This window comes from Anastrepha obliqua, chromosome 5 (assembly GCF_027943255.1).
Source record: "Anastrepha obliqua isolate idAnaObli1 chromosome 5, idAnaObli1_1.0, whole genome shotgun sequence".
In the NCBI taxonomy this organism is placed as follows: domain Eukaryota; kingdom Metazoa; phylum Arthropoda; class Insecta; order Diptera; family Tephritidae; genus Anastrepha; species Anastrepha obliqua.
The window spans coordinates 54,448,066-54,466,763 of NC_072896.1; the positions used below are offsets into that span (position 1 = coordinate 54,448,066).

Sequence of the window (18,698 nt, forward strand, 5' to 3'; positions counted from 1 at the left end):
ATAAATAAAGAGCTAAGCTCTTAGATCTTTTTTAAAAACACAAATAAATTTATAATTTATTAACTTATATCTATGCTACGAAAAAGGGGTTAGTGAGACTCCGCAGCAGTTCGAAAAATGAAATTACTCTAGAAGATGGTCTATTTTGTGCCGATGTTCCGAAAAATTTCTTATCTGTGAAGAAAATGTAGGATTCAGGACTAACAATTGAGTTTCATTCAGGAGGTGCCAAAGTCAGTAAAAATGGCGAAGTACTCTTTACAAAAGTTTATATAATATACCAATGATTGATTTTACACTATGTATAGGAGCAAGTTAGCACCACTTAAGTTATACCCACACCCGTAATGCAATTGCAACATCTCAGATGCTGAATAAACAAACTCAACAATGTAAGCAATAAACATCCGCCATGCGCCGATGTAAAGCAATTGTAAAAAATGCTGAAACTAGCTTTAGCAATAAAAATCAATATCCAAATATACTGACACTTCGATCAGCAAAATTAGCTTTATCAATAAATATAAGTTTAAGTAATAAACATCCGGCATGCGCCGATGTAAATCAATTGTCAAAAATGCTGACACAAGTAGAAATAAGCTATATTAAGGACAGATTTAGTATTAAGTTTTGAGTTGTAAATTGGAATTTGAAGAATAAAGGTCTGTCGACCAACAAAACTTGTGTTTTTTTTCCATCGTCCAATCTTTCGGACGATAACTGGCGCCCGAGTCAAATAAGCTTGGCAGCGTCTTGCAAAAGTTGTTGCAGAAATAAAGTGCCACTAAGCTATAAAAAGAAAGTGCCACAAATTTTTTCTAAGAACTACAAATAAAGTGCCACTAAGCTATAAAAAGAAAGTGCCACAAAATTTTTCTAAGAACTACAAATAAGTGCCACTAAGCTATAAGAAGAAAGTGCCACAAAGTTTTTCTAAAAACTACAAAGTGCCACAAAATTTTTCTGAGCTACAAAGTGCCACTAAGTTATAAGAAGAAAGTGCCACAAATTTTTTCTAAAAAGCTACAAAATAAAATGCCACAAAAACACTTCGAAGAAGCAATCAACATAAAAGAGGCGTGAAAGGGAACGTGGAACTTCCCTGACGCCCCAACGATAAGCCAGACAAAGCCAGCCCGGACAACAACAACAACTTCATCAGCAAGGAGCAAGCCTAGTGCCCCTCAGTACCCACGGAAAACAGGGCCACGCACACTTGCCGGCACCCAAATGCAGCTGAGATTAATGTAAGAATACAATAAATTATATAATATAACATAATACATTAGATTTAAGAATTTAACTCACATAGATGAGATTATTGTAAGAATATAAAATTGGAAAATGTAAATCGTGCCTAACTTGATAATATTTTAGCTGAAAGAAATTGCAAAATATTATGAAATTTTTTAAAATAGTAAAAAAAACGGAAAGCGTAGAATAAAATTTAAGCGAGGAATATTGCCACAGCAAATTAAAATTTCTAAATCCTACAATAGTAAAAAAGAAAAAATAATTAAATTTAAAATATTAAATCGCGTAACGTTAATAGAGGAAATTAAATTTCTCAAACGTTCAAATATTTTCCATTTTTGTAAAAATAAAATAAATAATAGAATTATAAAGCAACTACAAGTGTTTATTGAAAACCTGTTGTTAATGTAAAAAATTGTATCTTTTTTTTAACGAGTATTAAATAATAAACCATGGCAAACCCAAACAATCTGATTAGACCACCAGTGCTAGTCGCACCACCTTCACCCCCAAACCCCCAAATTTCCCCAGACTTAGCTACTCTCATTAGTAATATGATTAGGGAAACCATAGCATCCAATGGACCTCATCTTATACAAAATGTCCTTAACAATAACAGCCCCCCCATAATAACAGACCAAACAATAGAGGAACAATTTAGGAACAACATGAATGAAATGGACAAAATTCCTGACGTAGTACGTTCACTACGAGAATTTTCAGGAAATGCCTCCGAATTTAGTTCATGGAAAAAAAGCGTTGAACGTATTTTAAGGATATACGAACCCTCAAAAGGCACTCCTAGATACTTCGGTATCCTAAATGTGATCCGAAACAAAATTATAAGAAAAGCGGATATAGCCCTTGAATCGTACAACACACCTTTAGATTGGACAGCAATCTCCCGCTGTTTAACTACCCACTACGCAGACAAACGCGATATAGGTACCCTGGAATACCAGATGACGTGTCTCATTCAAGGAAGAATGACGATTAACGAATTCTACCGGAAAGTTCATAGCCATTTATCCCTGATCCTTAATAAAATAGGATGCATGCAAATAGGAGAAGAGGCAGTCCATCTATTGACAGATAACTACCGCGCTAAAGCCCTTGATACCTTCATCAGAGGACTTTCTGGAGATCTTCCCAGACTCCTAGGCATAAAAGAGCCGAAGAGCCTTCCAGAGGCCCTACACCTTTGCCTCAAACTAGAAAACCAGAGCTTTAGAGCGAAGCATGCAAATAATCAGATGCCGCAACCAACCTTCAGAAATCAAACCTTTAATTCTTCTATCCCTAGACAACAACTTCCCACCTCAAGATATGTGCAACCTACAAACTCACAATTAAGGTTCTACCCCGAACTAGCCCATATACCTCACCCTCATCCAAACTATAGACAACAAAACCAAAACCAATCAAACCTATACAATATATACCAACCACAAAATCCGCATTACCAACCACAAAATCCCTATTACCAACCACAAAATCGCTATAACCCCATCCCTATAACCAACAACAAAACTAACCCCCTCCAAGACCACCTAAACCACCTCAACCTATGGATGTGGACGAAAGTATCAGGACGAAAGCAGTAAACTATACAAACCGTCCCAAACCACACGAACCAGGTAAACGCTCACCAAACGCATCAATGATAAACCACCCCCCCCACGAAAGTTCAAAGGAACTTTCATATAAGTTCCGACGAAACCACAAACGACCAAAACTACGAAGACCAATACTATGACGAATATGATAACGGCCAGCCGACAGACTACAATATGAAAGAGACCCACGACCTGACGGACGTACATTTTTTAGGCTAAACAGCTCTTCGTTACCGTACTTCAGATGTAAGACGAAGAGCGGCGACATACTAAACATTCTAGTAGATACAGGATCAAACAGAAATTATATACAGTGCAATTTAGTAAAAAAATATATGGAAAACGAAAAGCCTTTCTTCGCTAACTCAGTCGGAGGAAGAATAAAAATTACCCACCACACCTTTTTAAACCTTTTTAATTTAGAAGATTGCAGACTTAAATTTTTCCTGCTACCCACACTAAAGACATTCCATGCAATATTAGGGAACGACAGCCTAAAAGAACTCTCAGAAGTCATAACACCAGGTATAATTTTACTTAATCAATACAAAGGTTCAATCGAAATTGACAGCCAGAATATCACCCTTGACGGGACATACGCAGTACAATACCATAATTCTACAGTTTTCGTAGATAACCACAAATACTCCTTTAACGAGATACTAACCAATAAGCCATTGCCAGCCATATTACAGTCAAATATTCCCTCAAATATAGAAGAAGAAATACTTAGCTTAGAGATGATGAAAGAACTCCATATCAATAATACAAAAAAGTTAAATTCATTACAGACAGCCCATGCAACAGCCTTAATAACAAATTTTTCGCTAACCATAATTAGCATTATTTTAATAGCAGGAGTAGTCATCAAATTGACCATAGAAACATTTATTAAAACAAAACCAATAGCGCCATCGAGTTACAAAGTCGACGTCAATGTAACCGACAGCAAACGGGTCGCAACCCAAGAAACGCCTGCAGAGTCCTTAACCGTATGCTATTAGTTTGAACGAACGGGGACGTCCGTTTTTAGCGGCGGAGGAGTTAGCACCAATTAAGTTATAGCAATACCCGTAATGCAATTGCAACATCTCAGATGCTGAATAAACAAACGCAACAATGTAAGCAATAAACATCCGCCATGCGCCGATGTAAAGCAATTGTAGAAAATGCCATGGGGGGTCATTTTTCCCAAAAAAATTTGTTCCCAAAATTTTTTTTCCCAAAAAAAAAATTTCCCAATATTTTTTTTCCCAAAAATATTTTTTCCCGCTTTATTGTTTTTTCCCGAATGCATGTTTTCCCAAAATAACTTTTTTCCAATAGATAGCTTTCCCGAACAAATATTACTGAAATTAATTTTTATTATTCTACTATTTGACATTTTTCGACGATTCCGACAATATGAGTGTATATAATAATCAAAAATCTTATACTTAAGTAATCGAAAAAGATTCGAAAAAGTTGTTCAATATACATTTTTCAATTCGGATAAAAAGACAAGGTAACGAATGTATCCAATTTCACTCATATAAACAAGTTTTTTCACGTCATTCTTTTCGTGTCAAAATTTCATGAGCCAAAATTTGCTGCCTAAAGTCAAAATTTCTAATTATGGCGGAATTAATTGAATGCAAAAAATCATTTCTTTTGCACATTAACGGATATTTGTACTACAAACACTCAGGTAGAATAGGAGAAACTGCGTATTGGAATTGCCGAAGAAAACCTGAGTGTAATGCTAGAGTGACAACATACGGAGGACCACACAATATCAGAGTTCTGAAGGGACTTGATGAATCGAAACACATCCTTCATGCACCAAACCCCGAAGAAGTCGAAGCGTTAAGAGTCATGAATAGGATCAAACGTAAAGCTACAGAAAATCCTGAAGCTCCTCCAGCTCAAATATTACGAACTGAATTGCGAAACGTTTCACCAGGTAAAAACAAAAAAACGAAATTGCATTCGATTCATAATTACAAAATATGATAACTCTCTCTTTTAGCGGTATTAGCGGAAATGCCAAACAGAATTAATTCCCGAAAAAGTCTTAGTCGTGAAAGATTAAAAGATTTTCCCTCGAACCCGCGAACGCTGAGAGAATTGCAGGATATTCCAGGCTTTTATCAAAATTCATTGAATGGAGATAAATTTCTAATTTACGACTCCTATGAAAATGACGAAGACTCAGAATTTGGGAGAATACTCGTGTTCGCGACGCCTGAAAATTTAAGGCAATTATTCAGGAGCATATTGTGGTTTGCCGACGGAACATTTAAAACTGCGCCAAGTATATTTTTCCAAGTTTTCGCAATTCTCGGAGCAGTTACACAACCGGATTCAAGAGGAAAACCACAAACTATTGGTTTACCTTTTGTCTACGCATTATTAGAAAACAAAGAGCAGAAAGTATACGAAAAAGTATTCTCGGTTGTTTTGCAAGAGGCAGAACGTCTAGGTATCGATATTTCTCTTCCGATTAAAGTGATGACAGATTTTGAGTTGGCTATCATCAATGCTGTAAAAATCGTAATGGGCGAAGACAAGGCACGCTGCTGTTTTTTCCACCTCTGTCAAAACATGTACCGCCATATCCAAAGTGAAGGACTTCAGAAAATGTATTGCGATCCTGAAGATCGATCGGTCAAAGTAGCCACTCATATGATATGTGCCCTTGCTTTCGTCCCACATCAAAACATCGCCCGAGAATTCGAAACCTTAAAAAATGAAATACCGGAGGAAATGCGACCAATTTCAAAATACTTTGACGCTACGTACGTCCGAGGAAAACCTGCAAAAGGCCGACGTAAACAGGTGCATCCTCGCTATGCTCCAGATTTGTGGTGTCAATATGATGCAGTCATTCAACAAACTGCGAGAACGAATAATATATCCGAAGGATGGCACAACAGGCTTCAAGTTGTTATAGGGAAAGATCACCCCAGCTTCTACATTTTTCTTTCCGAGTTGCAGAAAGAGCAATCGGACACAGAAATAATGATGCGACAATTGCAATCAGGACAGCAAGTTAAGAAAAATAAAGATTCCAAGAGGTTGAAACATGAACAGAGAATATTTAACATTGTTTCGAAATATCACGAATATGTTGATAACAATGATATTGTCACATACTTGAAAACTCTAGGATACTATATTCGCATGTGATTGTATACATACAAATTCAGAAATAAACTGAAATCTTGTTTCAAATAATAAAAAATGTACTCGCCCATTCATTGCAAATGTATATGCGATATTTTACAGACGAACGATATTTTGGGAAAAATATTTTATGGGAAAATTTATTGGGAAATTTTTAGTTTGGGAAAAATGGCATTGGGAAAATTATTTTTTGGGAAAAAAAAATTTGGGAAAAAATATTTTATGGGAAAATTTATTGGGAAATTTTTAGTTTGGGAAAAATGGCATTGGGAAAATTATTTTTTGGGAAAAAAAAAATTTGGGAAAAAATTTTTTTGGGAAAGTGATTTTGGGAAAATTGTACCCCAATCAGAAAATGCTGAACTAGCTTTACCAATAAAAATCACAATATCCAAATATACTGATACTTCGATCAACAAAATCAATAAGCAATAAACATCCGGCATGCGCCGATGTAAATCAATTGTCAAAAATGCTGACACAAGTAGAAATAAGCTATATTAAGGACAGATTTAGTATTAAGTTTTGAGTTTTAAATTGGAATTTGAAGAATAAAGGTCTGTCGACCAAGAAAACTTGTGTTTTTTTTCCATCGTCCAATCTTTCGGACGATAACTAGCATACGCATGTAATGTAAACAAAATTAGAGAATATCGTTTGTGGCATGAGCGGTTGGGACATATAAGCAAGTAACGTATGCGAATATAGCATACATATTTTATAAGACAAAACCTAAGCGTGTGAATATGCTGACATGCACATTCACACGCTTAACAAAACGTTCACTTTGCAATTTGTTGAACAAGTGTCAGATTTCAGTTAGCATTTTTTGCCGCTTTGTCTAACTTAAGTTAGACTAATAACAAATTTCATGTATGAAATTTACTTCAGTAATAAACTCACTTCGAACCAAAGAGGTTCAATTTATTATTAGCAAAGGTAAATTTATAGAAATACAGTCTAATCTTGGTAATTCGGACACTTGATAATTCGGACAGCGCGGTAATCCGGACACCAAAACGTTTTCTATTGAAGTCTCTGTAATCCGGACACCACGTATTCATGTACCTCTAAAATTCGGACACTTCTTTATTTTCCAGTGAATATGCTGAAATAAAAAGGAATTCCGTTATTTTGTATTTTATTTTATAAAGGGGACTCCCCTGCTAACTACTTTGCGTGAATAGTGCGTTTAAGTGCTCGTCAGCCTCCTAGTTCATATTCATAAGCATATTTGCGTAACGTGTAGTTCAGTAGCTAATTTCAAACATTAACTCCATAATTTCTTTAACTGTGGACTGTATAAATTTAACTATGGCACCAGCAGCTAAGAAAAAACATACGTTTTTAACGATAGACCAGAAAAAAGAAGTTCTTAAGAAACTAAGTGAAGGACAGTCAATTCGACAGCTAGCTGCGCAATACAATGTAGTTAACAGTCTCCGACTGTCACTCAAAGCGAGCGGTTGCCTTTCTTTCGTGTGCTCTGTGCTCTCTAGTCATTTCAGGTGTAATCCACGTGCTTTGCCAGTACTGTGTTTGTATCACTGCATATTAATTTCATTTACCAAGTGTAATAAATTAAACTTTAAAGCCAATCGTTTCCAGTTATTGTGCAACTATGACCCCCGGGCCCCCCTCCCATGGGACTCTAGAGACGGATCGGTTTGCAATGCTGGCCGATAGTTCCAAAATAAAAAAGAAAAAACAAAAGCAAAACAAACAGAAAATAGACATTACTGATATCTTTGACTTCCCAATTTTACCAACAGTAATAAAAAATACTAGTGACCCCAAATACATTACTATTGAGTCGACCGAGCAAAATAAACCAATTTCACAATTTTCCTGCTTTGCTGTACATAAAGCCATATGTGCAGTCAGTAGCGAAATCAATACAGTGAGTGAGCTTCGTGATGGTAAGATTTTGTTGCTAGTGAAGAATAAAAAAATAGCGGAACGCTTCATTGCTTTAAAACAACTCCCGGGAATTTGTAGCATAAAAGCCAAATATCATGATAATTTGAACTTCACCAAAGGTACAGTGTTTGCCCCTTTCTTGAACAACGTCAGTGAAACTGAAATCGTGAGTGAGCTAGGTTCACAAGGCGTAGTTGCTGCCTACAAGTTTCAAAGGAAAAATGAAAGTAATCAACCTACTCCAAACGGAGTTGTGTTGCTAACATTTAACCTATACAATTTACCTGGACAACTCGATATCGCCTGGCGCAAGGTAAACGTCAGACAATACATACCCAACCCCATGCGCTGCAAAAATTGTCAGTTGCTTGGGCATACCATAAAACATTGTAAAGGCAAAGCAGCTTGCAATAATTGCATCATCACTTATTAATCGAAGGAATATTGAACTTGCTTAGCAAATGCCGAATTTGCTTAAGAACTTTTTATCATATAAGTTAACACCGGCTACGTGTTTATCCACGAAGCCTTGCAAATTCCAGAAGAAGCTATCATTTGTTTTTCCAACTAAATTGAAATCAACAACAAGCACAGCTATCCGAAGATTACGATAGTTAACACCGGCTACGTGTTCATCCACAAAAGCTTACAAATTTCAGAGGAAGCTAACTCTTGTTTTTCCAACTAAATTTAAAGTAATATGAAACTGCACCTGCTTTTGAGCTGCTTCAATAACAAGATGTGCTACGTCAATATCAAGGGCAGCTACCCACACACTATTCCCACAAGAAATGCTGACGATAAGTCTGCTACCATGCAAAACATTTAAACAAACAAAACAACATGTTGAATTGCATCAAATAACTGTGGCAATAGCGGATGCGCTGGCAGAGGCAATGACGGCAGCGCAGCAACAGAGCAGGGTAGAATAAACATTATTATTATAACTATTTAAAAATTGTAAAATCACTTTCCCGGCAGACTGGCAACGTGAAGCATCACAACTCGGCAACTCCTAATAATAGGAGGAATAAAAATTAATTGAAACTTTATAAAAGTTTTTTATTTAACCAATATCGGTAAACTTAAATTAATTAAACTTACTTAACAAATGCTGAATTTACATTTCCGGCACATGCCAATATTTTCAATATTTTTGTATAGCAAAACAATTCCAAAGAATCGATTTGCAAATAATAATTTAATTTCCTGCTGACCAAATATGCAAGGTAGACATAAAGAAAGGTATAAGTAAGACAATTGTAATAAGTTTAAGTCAGTCTGTAATTAGCCATCTAAAGATAGATTGGGTAATTGAATAAAGTGAAATTAAAATAACAAATCAGTTCGTTGTTTATTTTTTTTTCTTTGCAAACGGACTCAAAACAAAAGTGGCGCAGTCGGTAGGATCCCGTGTATCCTTATGTAAATTATTCAGTTTCGAGGATATTGGATATTTTAATATCCGTAACGGGAATTTTAGTTAAAGTGACGTTTTCGATTAAAGGAAATTCTTCGTGAAAAGAAAAAAACTTTAATTAAAAGTGACATTTCCGAATCGTTTAAAAGATTAAAGGAAGCACAAATTTTTTGTGAAAAAAAGGAAAAAATAGCTTTAGTTAAATTTTCAAATCCTTCAAAGATTAAAGGAAACACAAAATTTTAATTGAACTTCAAAAAAAAAAAAAAAAAAAACACAACAACGATAGGACACCGTAATTATCCTATCTATAAGATTAGTAAGGATAAGTGGGTTTTTTTTCCTTAATACGGTCCTTGGACTCTCTCGCGAACTTGTTAGCTAAAGATTGCCACAACGGTGAGGATACATTAAGTAAGCAAAAGATTGCTACTATAAAAGCTCAAAATTTTTTGTGTGTGTGAAAATATAGTTAGCAAAGGATTGCTACTATAGAACCAAAGTGAAAAAGGCGAAGAACAGCTTCATTCCGCCCAACAGAAGGAAAAAGGCGAAGAACAGCTTCATTCCGCCCAACAGAAGGAAAAAGGCGAAGAACAGCTTCATTCCGCCCAACAGAAGAAAAAAGGCGAAGAACAACTTCATTCCGCCCAACAGAAGGACATCGAGTTCCAGTATCCACCAGTATCTAGAAATGGTTCACCTAAAACAGATTAAACAATAACAGAAGATACAGAAATGACACCCTGGATTTTGACGATTACATTTTTAACGACCATCTATGCACAATCTATCGACATTCAAGACTTAACTACCAATAATGGATACATACCGATCAAAACAGGAGAACAAAAAGTGACTGACCGATATTGCAAAATCTTCCATATTGTCAACGTAACTGCCTACGCGGACCCATTAAACTTAATCTTTGAAAATATACAAACACTTAATGCTGGCACGGTTGAAGCGAAGACACTATTAGATACCATAAGTAAAAATTTTGCGCTATTAAAAGGAAAAATAGAAAATTTAAATCCACACTTTAGACAAAAAAGAGGACTGATAAATGTACTAGGAAAAGGACTTAAGTTTATTGCAGGTACTATGGACAACGACGATAAACTAGAAATAACCAACTCACTGAAATCATTATATAAAAACGAAGAATCCTTGACAAACAAAATTAACAACCTCACCTACGTCAACTACCTCATATCCTCTCAAATACAAAACATTACCAACCACATAAACCAAAAACAAATTCTGATTGGAAATTATTTAAATAAATTCAAAGACTTTATGCAAAATAAAATAGCGACAATAGAAGACGAAATAACATTTATAGAACAAATTTACCAAATAAACAATGACATTTCACTCTTAAGAGACCACATTGATAATATTGGACAAATAATATTTTCTAGCAAACTGGGAATAATTCCCACGGACATTCTAACAAACACAGAGCTTGACTTGATAAATGACTATGATAGTTACACAAATATTAAAGTAGCCGTCGCCTTACACCACAATAGTATCGTAATAATTCTTCAAATTCCTCAATATTCAAAAGAAATTCTATCGAAAATCAAATTTGAACCGATTCCCAATGTAAAAAATAAATCAATTATATTGAATACCTACGAAATACTAATAGATTCCAAAAATAATATTTTTGATGTAAACGTTAAAGATAATCTTAAGAAAAATTTAATTCAAATTTCGAACGAATGTATTTCAAACATATTAAACTACGAAGAAGCATACTGCGATATGCGAACCTTAGACGAATCAGTCGTAATCGAAATTTTACCCGGCATACTAATATTCAAAAACTTCTACTTCAAAGTCGAGCATAATTGTAATAAAATTGATATCAGAATAAACGGAAACTTTTTAGTAAAATTTGAAAATTGTGAAATTAGAGCAATGAACAAAACTTTTAGTAATGTCAAACTAAAATATTACGACCAATTTATTCTACCTAATGTTATAACAAAAATCAAGGATTCCAAAGAATCGATTTGTAAATAATAATTTAATTTCCTGCTGACCAAATATGCAAGGTAGACATAAAGAAAGGTATAAGTAAGACAATTGTAATAAGTTTAAGTCAGTCTGTAATTAGCCATCTAAAGATAGATTGGATAATTGAATAAAGTGAAATTTAAAATCAATTCGTTGTTTTTTTTTTCCTTTAAAACGGACTCAAAACAAAAGTATTATACTGTAGTAAAAAAAAAATTTCTTTGATGATGTTAACTTTTGAAAGAACCAGATGATAACTTATGTGAGGCTCGTATAAATGATAAAAAAACAAGATTACCCTTCGCAAAATTTCAAAATAAGGATCACATAGACCGACCATTATTTGTAGTTTACTCTGACACTTCTATCACAACTTCTTCGATTGATGAAAAAAAATATTACTACTTATAAGGGTTGGTACTCAATGGTTTTACTAGCCCTCGTTGACTACAGGTGAACTGTTTATATTGTATAAGTTAACCCGACACCCTAGCACACAGCCAGCATTGTCGGCTTAACGTCCGTGCGCGGGACAAACAGAGAACAAATTACCTTAGCCATGTGATCCGCTCAACACACTCACAACACCTAAGCAAGAGAGTGCAGAAAAGATGCAATAACAAGACGCGGCGACAATAGTGAGGGCAGTTAGGGTAATATAAGGCGTAACTCACTTTGTAAGAGTAGTTTGGAATTAGATGTTACAAGACCAACCGTTATCCCCATAACAAGGGTTAACATAATATGAAAAGCATATGTATATACATATAGCATATCATATATACATGCATTCATACATATCTATGTATACATATTTATGCAACCTAATTTATTTCACTTGACAAAAATGCAACTTAATTTTAATTTTACTCCAATACATTTAATTCCAGACATGATTCCTGGAAATTATTTCCAAATCAACTGCATTTCCGTTTTCACAACGAAAGTGCAATTCAACCTAATTTATTTTAACGAATTATTTCATTTTGCAACATAAGTTTGTTTTGTTCCCAACACCAAAAACGGAAACAAAACACACTTATGATTAGTAGGCAAAAACCGACGAAAACAACATTTTTAGTTAATAAGTAAATTGTAATTTTATAATATAAGAAAAGAAATTGAATTATAAAGCGACAGTTGTGAAAACACAGCCAAAGACAAAAGTCTTAAATTTTGTTTAATAAGGAAAAATCCTTAAAACATTTCGATTAGACTCAATAAAGTTAACATTCAACTTAAAGTAAGTGACGCCCAACTGAGGCCCGTACATCGTACCGTTATTTAAAAAAAAAATTTAAAAAGGGATAATAAAAATAAAAGCGATTGTGCGTGGCCGCGAAACCTGCAAACTTATCCCGAGATAAGATATCGTTAATTGGTGGTACGTGCTGTTGGGGATCCTGATACTATTTGGTGGAGTGTGCTGTTGAGGAGCCTGATATTATACTGCTGATACGATTGACACGAGCAGGGCGACCCGAGTTTAATATACAAGGATAACACAAGTAGGATAAATGGAATATTTAAAATTAATAAAGAATCTAAATCTGTAAGTAGAGTGTTCGTTGTGAAACTATAATTTAAAAGTGTAAAACGTGTAGTTTTTGCGCAACTTTGGCTTGTTTCTTTTCCTTTTTGCAACGATTTAATGAGCAGTAACGACTGCAAACTAGACGAATTATTAGATAAAATAAACGGACTAAAAATTTCAAAAAGGAATACAATGAAAGTTAGCAGAAACTAAACTAAGTCACACAGTAAACAGTTCCTAAAAATCCAACAACAACTGCTTCACATTCCGTCGCACTAACTTTAAGCGGAAGTCGTGCAGACGTTATGTGAAACCGTTGTTGAGCAATTGAAGTTACTTGCACTTGCAAATAAGTGCATACGCAAAATAACATAAAACCAATAATAAGCTAAAAGCCAAATTTCAATTTCAACTTATTGCATTGTCAGCAATTTTAGTACCTAAGTAGAACAGTAAGGAAAATAATAAGCAAAACACAAAAATAATGTTCACAATTATTTTAGTATATTATCAGCAAAATTATGTCTGCTTGTATAAACGTAAATTTATAAGTATGTAATAAGTAAGCATAAGAAATGGTATAAAAGAGAAAAACTTTCAATAAAGAAGCAAGTTCATTCCAATCACGACGACGGTGCGTTCTAATTTCCATACATCGTCTCGCAACAACCGAAGCCCTACGCTCACTGGATCAAGTAGATCTCACTTTGAAATTGGAACTTGTAGACAACATACGAAGTAATTTTGAGCTCACACAAAACCGCCTGGAAGAAGAAGATCCTGACGAATTAGATACTGATGCTCGACAGCAGTTCTTGAACATCTTTATTTCGGTCAAAGGCGCCATCACTCGCGAGCTACAGTCCAACCGCTTAGATAGCCATTTACATTGAACCACACGCAATTTTTCGCCTCAGGACTCGCAATCCGTGGTTGTTCTTAAGCAACCAAAATCTTGTTTACCGGAACTGAAGTTACCAACTTTTAGAGACAACTGCTCAGATTGGCCACAATTTTTCTCACCATAATTGACCGAGAAGCTGAATTAACTAAAGTGGAAAAACTCCAACATCTCCGCTCATGCCTTGCAGATGCCGCGTTGGACACCATAAAGTCCTCAGAAATTCGCGAATCTAACTATGATAAAGCTCTTGAATTACTAAATAACCGATTTGATAACAAGCGTTTAATTTTTCACGTACATATCCGTGAGTTGTTTGGACTAGAAAGTGTCGAAGGAAAGGTGGCAACAAATCTCCGGCGGTTAACGGATAAATTTTTGTCACATATTCGTGCATTACAGACTTTAGGCAGTATAGAACAATTGGCCGACAGCTTGCTGATACACATCGTTATGCAGAAACTTGACTCCGCTACTCAAAACATGTGGGAGGAAAAAGTGTCATCCAATGAGCTAGCCACTTGGGAAGGCATGGCGTTGGTCCTAGAAAAAAGGTGTCAAACTCTGGAGAATGTTGCGTTTGCTACGCTCGGTAAGACTCCAATCAAACAGGTGAGCAAATATGTGTATCGCAACAAGTCTTTTGAGGTCTCGAAGCCTGCACAAAGGTCATGTGTGTTTTGCAAGCACCTTGATCACCTCATTTATACTTGCCCGTCATTTGCGAAACTCTCCCCAAGCGAGCGCTGGAAAGAGGCAAAAAATGCTGAACTTTGCCTGAACTGTCTTAAGCTTCGACATCGATTACAACAATGCAAATCCACTCACTGTTTTCGTTGTAAAAGTGCTCATCACACCCTTTTACATAAGGATATTCCAGAGCAACCCATCCAAAATGCCTCATCGGCAGAAAAGTTTCCTCAAGGATCAGCAGCATCTTTGGTTTCCATGGCGCCTCCATGCATATCAAACGAGCACTCAAGCATTAAACTAAACGAATCCGTACTACTAGCTACCGCAACGGTGTTTGTAAAAAAAAGTGTTGGATGTTTTATCCCCTGTCGTGCTATTTTAGACTCAGCTTCGCAACTAAATTTCGCTACGAACAGGTTATCCAACCGACTACAGTTGAAGAAATCGAAGTTCCCAGTAGCGGTTTCGGGAATTGGACACTCAGGTACAACAGTTGAGTACACAATCAATATTATTTTTAAATCTATTCACAGCGATTACACAAACACTATCACGGCGTCAATAATTCCCACCATTACTGAGCAGCAACCAACCACCACTTTCAGCATATCGCAATGGGTCATACCTGAGAACATAAAATTGGAAAAACAGAAACCATCGCTCAACTTAATATTTTCAGCTGTATGTTTTATTGTTGGTCAGACTCCAGTATTGTGCTCTCATGGTATTCGCAGCTAATCGCATTAACAGTATTCAAAATCTCACAGATGGTATGGAGTGGCGTTATGTCCCAACAGCTGTAAACCCTGCTGATATACTATCACGCGGAGCCACACGAACACAATTACTAAATTCTTCGTTGTGGAAACATGGACCGCCGTTTTAGTCTAATCCCACAATGAGTGGCCTAAATGCTGGGTTCGAACTCAAGAGCTTCCCGAAATGCGCAAAACCTTTTTGCTAACTACGCGCTTCTGCTATGTCAATAAACTGCAAATACGTAAATTATTTTACATCTATGCAACGCATCTACGGTTACGTTTACAAGTTTGTGAAAAAGGATATCTCAGGTCATTTAACACCTAGTCACATTCAGAATGGAACATACTATACTTCTTAATTCGCATGATAGAAATGGTACACTTTTCAGCTGAGTATACCTCACTTCAAAGAAAAGAAACAATTTCCTCTAAAAGTGCATTGTTTTCTTTATCACCTTTTCTGGACCCGGTTGGGCTTCTGAGAGTTGGTGGCCGTCTCAAGAACACAAACTTAGATTTTGATTCGCGACATGCTATTATAATGCCAAAACATCATCCTCTTACAACATCTATGATTAGTTATTTCCATTAAAAATATCTACATGTATGTAGGCCCTCAGGCATTGCTTGCAACGATTCGTTTACAATATTGGCCAATAGGTGGTCGGAAAACGGTGGCACAGGTTATCAACAAATGCATCATTTATTTTCGTGCGAAACCAAAATTGATGGAACAAATCATGGCAGATTTACCGGTGGAACGAGTAAAAGCGGCCAGATCATTTTTTACTATAGGAATAGATTTTTGTGGCCCGTTCTATTATCAGTCGGAAATTCGGAACTGAAGTGCTACATCGCCTTGTTCATATGCTTTGCCACGAAGGCAGTTCATCTTGAACTCGTCAAGGATTTGTCGACACCCGCGTTTCCAGCTGCGTTGCAAAGATTCATCAGCACACGAGGTAAACCTAAAACAATTTGGACGGATAACGCAACAAACTTTGTTGGAGCCAAAAAACGAGCTGCTGGAACTATGGCGATTATTTCTGAGTAGCGAACATCAACGTGAAGTGGCCAAACATTGTGTCGAAGATGGAATCGAATGGAAGTTTATACCGCCAAGATCTCCTCATTTTGGTGGACTTTGGGAAGCTGCTGTTAAGTCAGCGAAATTTCACTTCTACAGAGTCTTTTGTTCTTCGAGGTTGTCCTTCGAAGAGCTCCGCACACTTGTTTGCCAAATCTCAGCAGTAATTAATTCACGGCCTCTTATTCCTCTTCTAGAGTACCTCCACTTCACTCAAACTATGTGAACCATGTCAATTCAATTTACTCTATGTACTTTAATGACATAATTCTTTTCAATTTCAATGACATAAACTCTTTGCCTTTTTTTGAAACCCGAAACACATGGCACACACCAAATACACTTTTTGTCACATGATACCCCACTCCAAAGCAAAGCCATAGCTCACTGTGAAGTAAGCTAACCCTGAACAAAATTTAAGTCAACCTAAGCAGAATTTCATTTGTATAGTACTTTTAAGTGTTTACAACTTTGTTATTGATTTTTACTTGTAACAATGTTTGATTGTAATTATGTATATTTTATTGATGACAAGGCAAAAAGAAAGTATAAAAATAAAGCCATTCTATCAGAAGGCAGCTCAGTCAGCTCAGTCTCTACCTGATAGTTGGAAGGCAGTTATTTGCCCTAACTAAAAAAAAAAAATCTTTTATTTTTAAAGGAATCTTTAGTCGGCAGGTTTGCCCTAAAGCTCTTCCATAAAATAATAGCATCTTTACTTTGACGATCCTGTTTCACATACATGACGATTCAGCATCACTTCACATGACGATTATTCAAGCACTTTACACTCTTACAGAGCATCCTGATGATCTTGCAGTTCTTACGCCGGGACATTTTTTGATTGGCGGCCCTTTCACAGCTACAGTAGAACCAGACATCACTGATCTGAATATTAACAGGCTCAGTCGTTGGTAGCGAATTTCTCACATGCAACAAATATTTTGGAAGAAGTGGAGTACAGAATATCTTACCCAATTACAACAACGATCCAAATGGGGAACCCATAGGGAAGGACTTAAAAAAGGTGTTCTAGTACTCATAAAAGACGAAAAGCTGCCGCCGCTTCGTAGGCCTCTGGCACGATAGTGTAGGGCCAAGATAGTGTAGTACGCGTAGCAAGCCTAAAAACAACTTCAGGAATCACAAAAAGAGCTATAACTAGATTGTGCTTGTTGCTATTAGACGATCATCTTGAAAGCTTAAACTTTCAACGGGCGGAGGATGTTGGGAACCGCTGTAATGAATAGAACCCAGCACTTTGACTTTGCAATTTCTTTCGTTTTTTTGTCATTTACACTCAATGCATACTTATATTACATACATACATGCACATACAAATTAAGCGCTCTCATTTTAATCATTTTGCCTATTAATTATATTCGTTTCTAATTTACTGTAACATCTTGTACATACATTTTTGCTATATAAGGTCATACTCAACTTATGTACATTACCATTAGAAAAAATACACTGTCGAAATAAAGTAAACTCGAAGTCAAGACAAATCAGTCTTCCGACTCTTAACAACAATGTTACAGCAAAAATAGAGGGGCGAAAATGGGGTCGATAGAGCAATAAACGGCACCATTTTGTTGACTTTTGACCAAGCAGTAAAAATAAATGGCATCGAATATCGCAATAGAAATAATGCCGCTACTCGATCATTCCACTATTCAGCGAAAATCCAACACTCCAAGAATTTATATTCCATCGCCACATCCTAACCAAAATTCAAGGGCCAGCTTTACATGCAACAAGGATTCCAGGACCAACACCCAACTGGACCCAAATAAAGGAAGAATTAATCAGAAACTTTGGAATCGAGGAGACATATCACAACCTCTATCACCAGGCCATCAACACCAATTATAGAAATGTAAGCGATTATTTCCATTGCCTCAAATATATTTTAGATAAGCTTAATTCCAAATATGAGCAAGACTGAAATAAACCTACAGAATTTTCTCCCAAAAATTAATGAATCATTAATTCTAAAAACTTTTCGAAACGGCATTGAACCACATTTAAGTAGTATTGTATACAGTAGGAACATTACTTGCCTCAGAGACGCATATCACCTACTAGAAGAAACAGGAATGATTAGGAAATACGATCATAGAATTAACAGGGAAAATAGATTCACACAAAACCACAGATGCCACGAGAATAGACGGTCATCGTTACACATTACTACAGCAAAAACAAAAAAGAGGATTAATCAATATAATAGGAACTACGATGAAATGGCTGTACGGGACAATGGATGACAACGACCGACAAAATATTATATACCGTTATATAAGTTGGTTTAAATGA

At 36.0% G+C, this 18,698-nt stretch overlaps 1 protein-coding gene across 1 annotated transcript; it reads left to right on the forward strand.

The window, feature by feature from the left end:
* The first annotated feature begins 4,420 nt into the window (after positions 1-4,420).
* On the forward strand, positions 4,421-6,215 carry LOC129248614 (uncharacterized). The gene is made up of 2 exons (XM_054888236.1): positions 4,421-4,812; positions 4,879-6,215. The coding sequence occupies exons 1-2, from the start codon at positions 4,485-4,487 to the stop codon at positions 6,036-6,038; spliced, it is 1,488 nt and encodes a 495-aa protein (XP_054744211.1). The 5' UTR covers positions 4,421-4,484; the 3' UTR covers positions 6,039-6,215.
* The last annotated feature ends 12,483 nt before the right edge of the window (positions 6,216-18,698 follow it).

Bases quoted from the DNA above. Each gene is read 5' to 3' on its own strand.
- LOC129248614 (XM_054888236.1), top strand. From the start codon at position 4,485: ATGGCGGAATTAATTGAATGCAAAAAATCATTTCTTTTGCACATTAAC. The intron at 4,813-4,878 runs GTAAAAACAAAA...TCTCTCTTTTAG, and splicing joins ATTGCGAAACGTTTCACCAG to CGGTATTAGCGGAAATGCCA.